Source organism: Metopolophium dirhodum, chromosome 1, assembly GCF_019925205.1.
Source record: "Metopolophium dirhodum isolate CAU chromosome 1, ASM1992520v1, whole genome shotgun sequence".
Taxonomy (NCBI): domain Eukaryota; kingdom Metazoa; phylum Arthropoda; class Insecta; order Hemiptera; family Aphididae; genus Metopolophium; species Metopolophium dirhodum.
In genome coordinates, this window is record NC_083560.1 from 111426737 (window position 1) to 111441265 (window position 14529).

Consider the following 14529-nt stretch of genomic DNA (forward strand, 5'->3'; position numbering starts at 1 on the left):
AAACAACGGCCAAGGCCACGGATTTGTGTGGGTCGACATCCCTGACCTCCGGGTATATAGTTGCTACTATTCACCTAGTCGAAGACACTCGGCAGAGTCGTACATAATGTATCTGAGCCGAGTCAGTGACAGCGTGCGCCAAGGCCCCAAGGAGGTAATACTTGCTGGTGACTTTAATGCGCATTCCCCCTCCTGGGGTTCCCCAAGCACCTGCGCAAAGGGCGAGGCCCTAACTGACATGGTGAGCTCTCTAGGTTTGTATGTCAGGAACCAGGGTGACGCCCCCACCTTCGAACGGGGTGGCAGTTGCTCTCACATTGATGTGACTTTTGCGTCGCAAGCTGTACTAAGGAACATGCACGTGTGGGAAGTCCTAGATACTGATATCGGTAGCGACCACAACTGTATCTTCTTCACCGTACAAGGCAAAGCCAATCATCAGGCTTCCGCTCTCAGTGGATGGTCGTGGAGACGGATGGATGCGAGTAAACTGGAAGCTTTTGCCAAAGCTTACCACGTCCCTTCTGAAGGGATTGTGTTCGACGACCAGGGTCTACAAAATTTTCTTCAGCAAGCATGCGACAGCTGCATGCCTAGGAGGAAAAACTGCCAAACCAACCGCAAACCGGTGCATTGGTGGTCCTCTGAAATTGCATCTCTCAGAAAACTGAGCCTGCAAGCAAGGCGTAAGTACCAAAAAATACGCAAGCGCCTCGGTCCTGAGCTGTGTGTCGTGGAACATCGAGCTGCTAGGGAGGCGTCTAAAGCTCTTAGACTAGAGATACGCCGTAGCCAGGAAAAGTGCTGGAGGCTCCTGTGCAAGGAAGTGGACAATGATCCGTGGGGACTCCCGTACAGGATTGTCACAAAAAAACTGATTGGGAGAAGATCCATCCCTGGTTTGACGTTGCCGGGAAGGCTGGACGCAATAGTCAATTGGCTCTTCCCTCGTTGCCCACCACCCCAGTATACCCCAGTTGACAGTCAAGTGACCGTAGCGGACACGTTTGCCGTTGAAGACCTGAAACAGGCGGGTCTCAACCTACCTCGAGGCAAAGCACCGGGTCCTGACGGCGTACCCGACGAGGTCCTGCGGGTGATCGTCAAGGTACGTCCTGAGCTGCTCCTCCCGACGTTTATTGCCTGTCTTAGGACCGGCCAGTTCCTGGAGAGTTGGAAAACAGCCAAACTAGTCTTACTCCGGAAAGGCAACAAGCCTCTAGAAGAGCCTTCTTCGTACAGGCCACTGTGTCTGCTCAATTCTGTGGGCAAGCTGTACGAAAGGCTAATCAAAGTCAAAATCGAATCCCACCTGTATGCTCAACCGGATGGCCTTTCTAGTCTGCAATTCGGCTTTGTCAAAAGCCGCTCGACTACCCAGGCGGTGAGTCACGTGATGAAGATTGTAGAAAAGGCTGGGACAGGACAGTTGTACAACAGGAGGCTATGCGCCTTAGCATCCCTAGATGTCGCTAACGCGTTTAATTCCGCCCCTTGGGACCACATAGACGCGGCACTAATTGAGAAGAGGGTTCCGGGCTACCTCATAGCTGGCATCAGATCTTATTTCGATGGCAGATCAGTGCAAACAGACGCTGGAACGCGGGAGGTCACGGCGGGCGTTCCCCAAGGATCCGTCATAGGCCCACTGCTGTGGAACATTTTTTATGACAGCTTGCTAAGGATGGAGTACCCAGAAGGGGTACAAGTTGTATGTTTTGCCGACGATGCAGCGATCGTTGCCACCGGGAAAACAACGTGGCTCCTGGAAAGTGCCATGAACAGTGCTCTTGATATGGTGGCAGACTGGATGGATGAACATCAACTGACCATCTCCAGCAGCAAATCGGCGGCGGTGATGCTGACCACCAAAAGAGGCTATGTCAAGCCGGTTTTCAAGTACAAGGGCACCAACATTGAGCTCAAGGATAGTATCCGGTACTTAGGGATTGAGCTCAGCTGCGTCCTAGGGTTCAGAAAGCACATCGAGGTGACAAGTGATAAAGTCACGAAAACGGCTTCAGCTTTGGCAAGATTAATGCCGAACGTAGGCGGTCCTATGCCTGTCAAAAGGAAATTACTAACATCAGTGGTGCACTCACAGCTTTTATATGCCGCCCCCATATGGCATAGTGCTCTTCTGTATGAGAGGAACAAGAAGACCTTGGCCTCTCCGCAACATAAAATGGCCTTGCGGGTTATTAGTGCCTACTGCACTGTTTCAAATGAGGCTGCCATGGTGGTTGCAGGAATAATCCCCATCCACATTCTGGCAATGGAAAGAGCTTTGATGGAGCGAAGCAAGTCTACTGGTATCCTAAAGGATGTGGCCAGAGCAGACGCAAACGCCCGCTCCATGCTTAAATGGCAGTCAGAGTGGGAGGCTGCTTCAAACGGGCGTTGGACGTTTAGGCTAATACCAAACGTTCAGCAATGGACAGAGCGAAGCTTCGGACAAGTAAGTTTTCACATGACGCAAGCCTTGACCGGGCATGGCTGCTTCAACGCCTACCTCTGCCGCTTCAAGAAGAGAGATGACTCTGTATGCATGTATTGCCAGCATCCAGTTGACGACGTGGAGCACACAGTCTTCCTGTGCGAAAGGTGGTGGCGCCAGAGGAGGGAATTGGAAGTCATGCTGGATGGAATGTTCACCCCGGAGGCCATGACTGCAACCATGCTCAGTTCAAGACGGAGATGGGACGCGGTTTCCAAGTTTATTGAGACGGTGCTAACCACAAAAGAAGCGGACGAAAGAGCCATCCAAGCTGAGGCGTGAATCCACTATTATTTAGTTAAGTTTACATTATTGTAGCTCAACGAGCAAAATTGAGGGGATAGAGCCCCTAAGAAATAGTTGTCCGTTTTTTACGCGCTAGGTGTCGTTTGAAGCGTCTTATCGTTCTGCATCCGCACATCCAAACCGTGTCGAAATCGGTTGCGATTTCAGCTAGAAATCCAGTTTTTCCTGCCTCCGGGCGATTGCTGGCTACTGTGCTACGCATAATCCGTAAGTTGATAAAAAGTGCGCGTTCGGGCCGGTGTCGGTGTTGAGTCGGCCTGACTAAAACACATCACACCCTCCCGAAGGGTTCGGTGCATCGCGCACCCACCTCGGACCCCTAGGCGCCGTGAAATCAAGGGTGCCAAGATCCAGCGCCGCCGTGACCTTTGCGGCTGTAATACCTGTGGCACGTTCGCGCGCAGTGGCCCAAAAGGTGCGTCAAGAGGAGACAGATTCGGGGACACCCTGTCCGACGAGGTCTGCCAAATATCGGGTGAGTAATCGTCAGTTTTACCTCATCCCTATAGTATAACACGGCCGCCCAAAACCACCTGCGCGAAAACAGTTAAATCAAGTAACAGCTGATTAACAGCTGTTTCCGCGTAGGGAAGAACTGCCCCCACGTGATAAGGCGACGGGGAAATAGTTGCGTTGTCTCTTGTTCCCCAACTAGCCACCGGCGGGAAATTCAAAAATACCCCCATCACGGAGGAAAGCTATAACTCAGGTTCTAATACCCGCAGAAGATCGGGGCATAGTACAATATAGTTTTTTAGGGGTACTGCGTGGTTTCCCACCACCAGGAACGAAATCCTCAAACCCCCCCTTCCACTTTTTTGGTCGGGATAGGGACAGTGAAAAAGGATAGGGACAGTGTATAAAGATAGGGACAGTGATTAAGCTAGTGCAGGCACCGATACCTCCGGATTGGGTTCCTGCACTGCTTCACTGCTCGCTGCTGGCCAAATGATGAGCGGGAGCCAAACCACAAATGTAGCGCAAAACGATATAACTCCACCAGAGGATGACACGCTCCAAAGCGCTGTAATCCATCTCCGTAAGAGTATCGCCTTACAGGATGCTGGCTACAAATTACTTCTCCAGAAAGGAGCTGCTTTGGAAGCATTGTCGACTAAGTCGAGAAGCCCGGATGTCAAAACTGCCATTGAAGACTTGCTGGCCGTTGTCTCAGGACTTAAGAGCAGCCGCGATGGCGTTATCAAGGCGTTCAACTCCGTGTCGCAACGCGTTCCGAAGGGCGAATTGGCACCCAGAGCCGGTAGTGTGGAATCATCCACTCAAACGGAGGGCCCACCAAAAGCCCCTTCTGCAGAAGCCGGCACGCAATGTCCATGCTGGTGGGACATTGGCACTGTTCCAGATCAGACAATGACTCGGGGAGACGCAGGACAAACAACGGCTGAGCCACACTCATGGACCGAGGTGGTAAGGAAGGGGAGGTCGAAAGGACAGACTCCCCTGCCATCGGCAACAACGGAGGAAGCAGCCAAAATGAAGCCCACCAAGATCGTTGACAAGCGCATGCGCACAAGGAGGCGCCCGCCTGCTATCATGATTGACGTGGACAGCCATGAAGACTTCCCAGCTCTTGCAAAGAGAATAAAGAGTGGCATTGAGGATCAAGGCAATGCGATATCGGGTATGAAGAAGACGAGAAATGGAGGAATGCTTTTAGAGGTGCGAGGCGATGACTCTGTTGTGGAATCTATAAGGGCAAAAGTAGCCATAACCGTCGGACAGGATGTCAACGTCAGACTTCTCCAGCAGAAGACGCTTTTAGAAATCCGCGACATTGACGCATGGTCGAACAGGGAGGACATAGTGGCCTCTATCGCGAGTGAGGCAGATGTCCCTAAAGAAAATGTTAGAATTGTTAATCTTAGAACATCCTTTGGTGGCTCACAGACAGCTCTAGTCCTTCTTCCGTTAAGTCAGGCGCGAGACGTCATCAAGAAAGGGCGGCTGAGGATCAGTGTTGTAAGTTGCAGGGTCAGGGAGGCCGCAAAAAGAAACACTAGATGCTTCAAGTGCTTAGCCTTTGGGCACGAGTTCAAGGAGTGCCACGGGACTGACCGTCGCTCTAATTGCAGACGGTGTGGAAAAACGGAACATATGGCTAAAGACTGTACAGCTGACGTGATGGAAGCGGCGGCCTTTAGGAGCGTCCTTGAGAAGGAGTCTCAAGACCTGCATTCGTCTCCGCAATGATTGGTTTTCTACAGGCCAATTTAAACAGAGCGAGAGCGGCGCAGGACCTGATAATGCAATTGCTGTTTGAAACCAAGGCTGATGTAGCCATCATTAGTGAGCCAAACAAGATACCAGCAAATGACAGTTGGTATGGTAGTACGGACGTCTCTTGCTGTATCTACCTATCAAAAAATGTTAACGTAATCAATAGCGGGCAAGGTGCAGGCTACGTGTGGGTGGACCTCCCTGGACTGAGAGTATACAGTTGCTACTTCTCACCGAGCAAGAGGCATACCATAGGGGATTACAGAGCATATCTCAGCCACCTGGAAGACAGCATTCGTCAGGGTCCTAGCGAAGTGGTAGTAGCAGGAGATTTTAACGCGCACTCGCCGTGCTGGGGATCCCCTTCGACGTGCCCCAAAGGCGATGCTCTGACGGACTTCTATAACACTCTTGGCCTGATTGTGGGGAACCAAGGAGGTGCTCCTACCTTCGAGCGGGGCGGTCGGTCATCCCACATCGACGTAACTCTTGCATCTCCGAGCGTATACCGGTTATTGGATGAGTGGAGGGTGCTTGACGAGGATGTCGCTAGCGACCACAACCCAATATTATTTAGGCTACGGTGTGAATCCCTAGTTATGCGCCCGAGCGTTTCGGGCTGGTCTTGGAGACGCCTAGATGCACATAAATTATCTGCCTACTTACAGGCGTTCTCCCTACCGGACGGACAGAAGTGTTTCGGTGAAGCTGAACTTACAGATTTCATGGCAAGTGTCTGCGACAGCTGCATGCCGCGGAGGACCTTTCGTGGTCATGGTAAACCGGTATACTGGTGGACGCATGAAATCGCCGCTCTCCGTAAGGCCAACTTCCAAGCCAGAAGAAGATACCAAAAGGCTCTTAAACGAAGAGGCCCCGACGAATCCCACGAGGAGCAGCGTTTAGCCAGGGAGACCTCTAAGGCTCTCAGACTAGAAATCAGGCGCAGTCAGGAGAAATGCTGGGGCGATCTATGCAAACAGGTGGACTCTGACCCATGGGGCCTGCCATATAAAATAGTGGCTAAAAAGTTAATAGGTAGGCGACAAATACCGGGCATGACGATTCCGGGTCGTCTGGATGCTATCGTCAAACACCTGTTTCCGAATTCGCCAACGCCGGTTTACCCTTTGATCGACTCACAGTTTGAAACTGCATGTCTTTTCACGCTTGATGAATTGTGGGAGGCGGGACGCAGATTGCCGAAGGGGAAAGCGCCCGGTCCAGATGGCGTTCCAGATGAAATCCTGCGCGCAATGATCAAGATTCGACCAGATCTCCTTCTCCCAACGTTCAACGAGTGCCTGAAGACTGGCAGGTTCTCCGACAGTTGGAAAACGGCTCGCCTAGTGTTACTACGCAAAGAGACTAAACCGCTAGATCAACCGTCTTCTTACAGGCCACTGTGCCTGATCAACTCAATAGGCATCTCAACATCTCAACTCGAGAGGCTGCTCAAAGTAAGGATTACCACGCATCTAGAGCTACAGCAGAATGGCATCTCTGAACACCAATATGGCTTCATGAAGGGGAGGTCAACTACACAGGCGATCGAACAAGTGATGTCCATCGTAAACCGTGTTGGCAGTGGCCAACTATATACCGTAAAACGGGGTGAATTGCAACTGCAAGGTGAATTGCAACAAGTCTTCAGTAATTTGTTTATTATTGATGACGAATATTCAATTTATGTGTTATCACTATGAAAAAATAAGAATTAAATTCTTTGTGATAAATGTTATCTATTGGAAAAAAAATTATTGTTATCGGATTATTTCTACCTCCACAGCATAATATTTCCTTCGCGCTTATCAATTTACTCATTTTATAACCGCCAAAATCCTAGTTCAGTTGATATTGTTAAAATGTCACTATCACAGTAATTTTTTTTTTCTGAATAGAAAATTTTGTAAATTTATAAGAAATTTACAATACAACAACGTAAGTACATTTTTCAATTAATTATAAATTTTTGAATCAAACATTTTTAGTAGTTAACCAAAAATGGGGTGATTTGCAACAAAAACATAAATAGTACCAAAAATGTGTTGTTTTACACTTTCATGAACCTACTTTTAAAATACATTTTTTTTTCAGATGCCCAGAGTATATATTTCTGATCCCAGAGGGAAACAGTATAGAAAAAGAAATGAAGGTGATTTAAATGCTGCTGCTACTGAAGTTAAAAATGGAATTTCTCTAAGGAAAGCTGCTGAAAACCATAGTGTACATTACTCAACACTCCAAAGATGGGTTAAAGCTAACGGAAAAAGGAGAACAATTGGAGGTCAAACAGTTTTAGATGCAGACATGGAAAATATGATTGTTGAAAGATTAGTGAAATGTGCTGAATGGGGCTATCCCATGGACACTATGGACCTACGAATGATAGTAAAACATATTTGTGATAAAAAAGGTATAGTTATAAAACGGTTTAAAGACAATATGCCTGGTCATGAGTTTGCACTGTCATTTTTAAAAAGACATGCAAAGAGCATTACTCCCAGGATTTGTCAAAACATAAAAAGGGCAAGGGCTGCTGTTTCGCCAGAAGAAATTGATAATTATTTTAATAATTTAGAAGTATCAATTGAAGGTGTACCATAATCAAATATTATTAATTATGATGAAACTAATTTATCTGATGATCCTGGCAGATCAAAGGTAATTGCTAAAAAGGGAATGAAATACCCGGAACGAATCATGAATTCAACCAAGTCTGCAACATCCATCATGTTTGCCGTATCTGGAGATGGTGTTGTTTTACCTACTTATGTAGTTTATAAATCAACATATTTATATGGGCCTTGGAGAAATGGTGCTCCAAAAGGAACACGATTTAACTGTTCTAAATCAGGTTGGTTTGACACAAGATGTTTTGAAGACTGGGTGTTTACTGTTGCTATTCCATACTTGAAAAAGTTAGACGGTCCAAAAGTGCTTATAGGGGATAATCTATCTTCCCATTTATCTTGTGATGCCATTAATATGTGTGCTGAAATTGGAGCAAAATTTGTATTTCTGCCAGCTAACTCAACGCATTTAACACAACCGTTGGATGTAGCATTCTTCAGGCCTCTAAAACAAGCATGGAGAACGATTTTAAAAGAATGGAAAAAAGGCCCTGGTCGAAAAGAACCATCAGTTCCAAAATCAATTTTCCCAACCCTTTTGAACAAACTAATTACTGCTTTAGAACCCAATCGTAGATCCAATATTATATCTGGATTTGAAAAGTGTGGCATAATCCCTTTAAATCGAAACAAAGTACTTAGCATGATACCAAATGCAAATACTCCTGAATCAAGTATTGTAGATAGTTTTGTGGTTGAGGATTCTGTTTTAAATATATTAAAAGAGCTTCGATATGAAACACCACCTAAGACCAGATCCAAAAGAACTAGATTAAATGTTGAACCTGGTAAAAGTGTGGGTGTATCTTCATCAGAATCAGAAAATGGCGATGATGAAGAACATGTAGACAACCCAGATTTTTTATTAACAAATATTGATGCTCCAGATATTATGAATGTTGATGAAATGAGTACCGATACTCATGATAATACTGTTCCTGATGAAATAAATAGTCCAGATACTCAAGATAATATTGATCCTGATGAAATAAATAGTCCAGATAGTAATGATCAAACAATTCCAGTAACAATTGCTCCAAATGTTAAGTATGTAGAGATTAATAATTCAATTAAAACTGTTCAAAATATATATGACATAGACATATCAGACATTAATGTTGGTGATTGGTTGTTGGTTCAGTACCATTCAGATATGTATATTTGTAAGGTAAGTAAAGTTGGTGTCATTGAATTTGAAGGGGAATTTTTGAGAAAAAAACCTTCTCTCAAAAAAGATTCAGATTTTATGCTATTTGTTTATCCACAAGTCCCTGATTTATATGAATTTATGTATGACCAAATAATTGGGAAACTAGATCCTCCTGCTATAAAAAGAGGCATTCATAAATTTAATGTTATTTTTTAATGTTATTGCAAAAAAATTGTAATTTTGTTATACTATTTACTTACATGCTCATTTGTTCTTTTATTTTATAAGATATTACCTACCTTTTTAATTTCAAAGACTGAAATTTGTTAAATTTGTTGAATTTGTTATATTATGTTAACATATAATTTTGATTTATTACTTAGTTGCTCATTTATTTTTTTTATTTTATAAGATATTACCTACCTTTTCTATTTCAAAGACTGAAATTTGTTATATTATGTTAAAATATAATTTTGCATTATTACTTACTTGCTCATTTGTTTTTTTATTTTATAAGATATTAATAAAAAAATAAAATTTTGTCATATTACTTACTATATGGTAATTAGGAGATACACTTTTATATAAATGTATGAAATAATAAAGTGATTTCAAAGACTGAAATTTGTTAAATTTGTTGTATTATGTTAACATATAAGTTTGCTTTATTACTTACTTGCTCATTTGTTTTTTTTATTTTATAAGATATTAATAAAAAATGTAATTTTGTTATATTAGGTACTTACTATATGGTAATTAGGAGATACACTTTTATATAAATGTATGAAATAATAAAGTGATTTCAAAGACTGAAATTTGTCAAAGTTTGTTATATTTTTATGTTACTAAAACTTGAGATATTTATTATTTTGCCTATAATAATCAGAAAAAATTGAAAATTATATCAATAAATTCAAAAAATTGCCTATTTAAAAAAAAAAAAAATGTATGTAGTGTTTCAATTCACCATTAATTGTTTTAAATGAATAAAACATGATTTTTAATGCAATGTTTCAATTCACCCCATTCAAAGGTGAATTGCAACAAAGTCAAATAAAAATATATTATAAAAAAACTTTATAAGTTATATTTTTGAATTATACTTATAATGATGAAAAAGGTAACAGCAATTCTAAAAAAGTGTTTTCCTTAACAGTAGTATAAATGCCTGATTTTTAAATGAAGATCAAAGTTGGGTAGAACTCAAAAATTTTTGCAATTCACCCCATTTTACGGTAATCGAAAGTTATGTGCCCTGGCATCACTAGACGTGGCAAATGCTTTCAATTCTGCCTCTTGGGTAAAGATAGATGCGGCACTCATTGACAAGAGTTTTCCCCCATACCTCATCAACATGATAAGGTCATACTTCGATAATCGCTGCATTATCACGGACGAAGGACGATACTCGGTCAGTACTGGTGTTCCGCAGGGTTCTGTCATCGGACCCATATTGTGGAACATTTTCTACGATGGGCTAATGCGGTTGGAGTATCCGGATGGCGTTCACATTGTGTGCTTCGCTGATGATGCGGCTATAGTGGCAACCGGACACAACACATGGCTCCTGGAAAGAAAAATGAATGACGCATTGCAGATGGTGGCGGCATGGATGGCTGGACAAGGCTTGACATTATCCAGTACCAAATCAACGGCGGTTATGCTCACCACCAAGCGGGGATACACAAAGCCGGTCTTCCAAATCAACGGCACGGTCATTGAACTCAGCGATAGTGTCAGGTATCTAGGGGTCCAACTTAGCTCTGTCCTAGGGTTTAGGAAGCATATAGAGGTGGTTAGCGAAAAAGCGTCAAAAACAGCGTCGGCAATTTCGAGGCTAATGCCGAACGTAGGTGGACCATCAGCGGTGAAGAGAAAGCTGCTAGCCACCGTGGTGCATGCGCAACTCCTGTACGCTGCCCCAATTTGGTATGGAGCACTTGGTCACGAGTGCAACAAGATTGAAATGTCTTCTCCACAAAGGAAGCTGGCGCTCAGAGTATCAAGCGCTTATTGTACGGTGTCCAATGTAGCGATAATGGTGGTTGCGGGCATCGTGCCTATCCATTTTCTGGCTGAGGAAAGGGCAGCAGTCGAGAGGGACCGAAAGACTGGCATCGCGACGGATGTTGCCAAACGGGAGGCGAGAAAAAGGACGATGGTCAATTGGCAACGCGAGTGGAATGAGTCAACCAACGGTCGGTGGACCTACAAAATGATCCCGAACGTCCAAGAATGGATGAAAAACCAGCAAAGGAAAATAGGGTACCACATTACCCAGTTTCTAACTGGACATGGGTGCTTCAATGCATATCTTTTTCGATTCAAGAAGCGAAATGACGCAGTATGCATGTACTGTGACCATGTTCAGGACGATGTGGAGCATACATTTTTCAAATGTGACCGGTGGTGGAGACTGAGAAGGGAAGTTGAAGTCGCTCTAGGCTGTGAAATTACGCCGGAGAAGATAGGAGCGGCCATGGTTGCTTCCAAGTCGAAGTGGGATGCGGTGGTCAATTTTGCAAATGCGGTACTGACGAAGAAGGAAGCGGACGAACGGGAGTTGCAAGCGGCTCAAGCAAATTAGCTCTACTAATTAAGTAAATTAAAATGTGGCTCGAAGAGCAAAGTTGTGGGGATAGAGCCCCACAGTAATATGTACATTAGGTTGCTATGTAAGAGTTAGTGAGAGGGAGATTGGCCCTCCACTTCTCATATAAGTTGTCGTTTTCTTTATATCAAATAAACGATGGTCGGCAGGGGCGAGTAGTGTGTCGCGCAAGCAAACAGTTCGCCCCTGTCGATCGGTGATAATAAAAAAAAAAAAAAAAAAAAAAAAAAAAAGGTTAGGTTAGGTTAGGTTAGGTCATCGAGCAACCTCCCCCCCGACGGGACCCACCTTGACGTGGTGGGGGGCTCGCGGGACATCATTGTTTCGTGCTAAGAGGTTTCCACCCATAGCGCCGTCCCTGACCTTAAGTGGTTGGTGCCGGCAGGTCCGGTCCACCTGCTAGCAACAGCCAACGGACTCAGAAGGCAACTGTAAATCCGCTGGCAGTAGGTAAAATGCAAGTGAAGGAAATCACTATAAAAACCCAGTATGGAAGTCAACAACGAAAATATTGTTACCGCATCAGGGGTTCAGCCGTTCAGGAGCCCCAGATGCCGGCAGTCGAGAGTGAGCAAGCGGGCTCCCGGCGGTCGTCATCCAACGACTGCAGGACTCCAGGGGTGGTCAGCCAGGCCCCTGGTAGCTCCAATGTTACTAGTGCTGACAAAAACACATCAAAACTGCACGGCAAGCTGCTAGAAGCGAGCAAGCAACCAAGCCCACAGACAGCCTTGGCAAGTCTTAAGAATACAATCAAACAACAGTACAAAATAATCAATGGCATACTAGCAGCCACAGACCACCTGCACCTTTGCAAGGAAAAAAGCAAATCTCCAGCGATAGTGGATGCCATCGAGAAGGTCACCGGGGTAACTGAGAACCTCAAAACGTCCACTGTCAGCCTGCACAGCGCGTTCTATGAGGCAGAGAAGGCACTAATCAGAGAGACGAACGCACAGAAAACTGGAGCAGACGCGGTCGAGCCGGTTCTAGCGGAGACCCGAGCCGCCATCATCGATCTCCGAGGTATGATAGAAAAGCAGGGATCGCTTATAGAAGGACTGTCAAAACAGGTAGAGCAACAACACCAACAGCAATCCGCGGCGGCTAAGACACCCAGGTCGGACGTGCCCACAAGAAACGCGTGGAAAATTAAAGATAAATCCCAAAACCCACTAGACCAACCTCAGTGTAGCAGCCGGGCCACAGAAGAATTCCCGCCAGTAAATGAGTGGAGGACAGTCAAAAAATCCAAGAAGACAAAAAGGGGGCCAACAGAGAACAAAAACGATACAAACAAGAGAAAGAGACAAAAGCCTCCGCCCCCAGACGCTATAGCGGTCAGGCCAGCAGATGGGGAAACGACTGCTGAAATACTGAAGACAATAAAGCACGACGCGGAGATAGATAAAATAGGCGCACTAGTATCCACCATAACAGAAAGCAGAAGCGGGGAGATCATTATCAAACTAACTGCCAAGGACACTAAGAGGGCGGCACTCAAAGACGAGCTGAAAAATAAACTCAGCACTCGGGCCGGGGTGCGAGGACTAACGAGATTCGAAGATGTAAAGATACAGGACCAGGACTCTGTCACAACGATCACGGACGTTGAAACATGCATCCGCCACGCTCTAGACGCACACGAAGACGATCAGACGATCCAAGTCAAGAGCCTCAGACCATCATACATGGGGACCCAGAGAGCTACAGTGAAAATGAAAAGCACGGACGCATACAAACTCGAAAAGGCAGGGAGAGTAAAAATAGGCTACGCTAGAGCAAGGATTAAAATAAGGGCAATCAAGTGCTTCAGATGCCTCGGCTACGGGCACCGGAAGCAATCATGCACTGGAGTCGACCGAACAGAAAAATGGTGCCTATGCACAGGCACAAGACACAAGGCTACATCATGCAAATCCCCACCGAAGTGCGCCGCATGCGAGGACATAAAAGAAAAAACAGACCACTATCCAGGCAGTGGAAAATGCCTAGCATAGAGCGATGGTCTCAAACAAGTTGAACCCACGCGAAAAGGAGCGGAGAGGGTCGACCACGGACGGTGTCACCCAAACGCACAAGTAGGTAGTATATGTAGGTTCTATCCCAGTTTTTACAATTACAGGGAGATTTAAAAACGGTTATCCACGACTTTCCCCCTTGAACGATCAGATTTGTGGGTGCTTACTACCCCAGTTTTTTACTGTTCCAGGGTGATTTAAAAACGGTTATCCACGACTTTCCCCCTTGGATGAACAGATTTTTGGCTGCTTTCTATCCCAGTTTACACTATTTAATTTTTCCAATTTAAATTTTACCCAAAAAAAAAAAAAGATATTTACTCAGTTTCACAACAAGTGATTATTATTATTTTTTGCCCATACAAATATATTTACTGTTTCCAGTTTTTTACTGTTCCAGGGAGATTTAAAAGCGGATATCCACGACTTTTCCACTTGGACGATCAGATTTGTGGGTGCTTACTATCCCAGTTTTTACAATTACAGGGAGATTTAAAAACGTGTATCCACAACTTTTCCGCTTGGTCGATCAGATTTTTGGCTGCTTTCTATCCCAGTTTATACTGCTTAATTTTTTCAATTCAAATTTTACTCAGTTTCACAACAAGTGATTATTATTATTTTTTGGCCCATACAAATATATTTACTGTTTCCATTTTTATCTTACTTTTTAATTTTTTCATTATTTTAACTTATATACAAAAATAGTAATTAAATAACTTGTAGACTCATGGCCTAGTGGGCTAAGGCGTTGAGTGTAGAGTTTGATAAATTTAAATTTAGGGTAAGTATGTATGTTAATACTACACCCAGTGTCATAGTCCACTATACCATGGGTCTACATTTTTTTTGTTTTTTTTTTCATGTTTTTATTCATAAACTGTAATTTTTAATTTTATAATATATTATGTTTCAATTTTCGGGTTATTAGATTTTGTAATAACTGTTTATAATATGTTATATAATAACGCACAACTTAATCTGTATCAGTTTATTAGTAACCGTTGAATTGTGCGTTATTATTTACAATGGACTTATTAAAAGAAATTGAAAGAGACATTTCAGAAATGGGT

At 44.2% G+C, this 14529-nt stretch overlaps 1 protein-coding gene and 1 pseudogene across 1 annotated transcript; both read left to right on the forward strand.

Annotated features, from left to right (window-relative positions):
* Nucleotides 1-14529, forward strand: part of LOC132934025 (uncharacterized) — a 57496-nt pseudogene that overhangs the window by 11740 nt on the left and 31227 nt on the right.
* Nucleotides 6957-7648, forward strand: LOC132936439 (uncharacterized). The gene is made up of 2 exons (XM_061003171.1): nucleotides 6957-6982; nucleotides 7139-7648. Exon 2 carries the CDS (start codon nucleotides 7139-7141, stop codon nucleotides 7646-7648), a length of 510 nt encoding a protein of 169 aa, XP_060859154.1. The 5' UTR covers nucleotides 6957-6982.

What these genes read in the sequence shown, in the direction of transcription:
- LOC132936439 (XM_061003171.1), top strand. Translation starts at nt 7,139, where the DNA reads ATGCCCAGAGTATATATTTCTGATCCCAGAGGGAAACAGTATAGAAAA.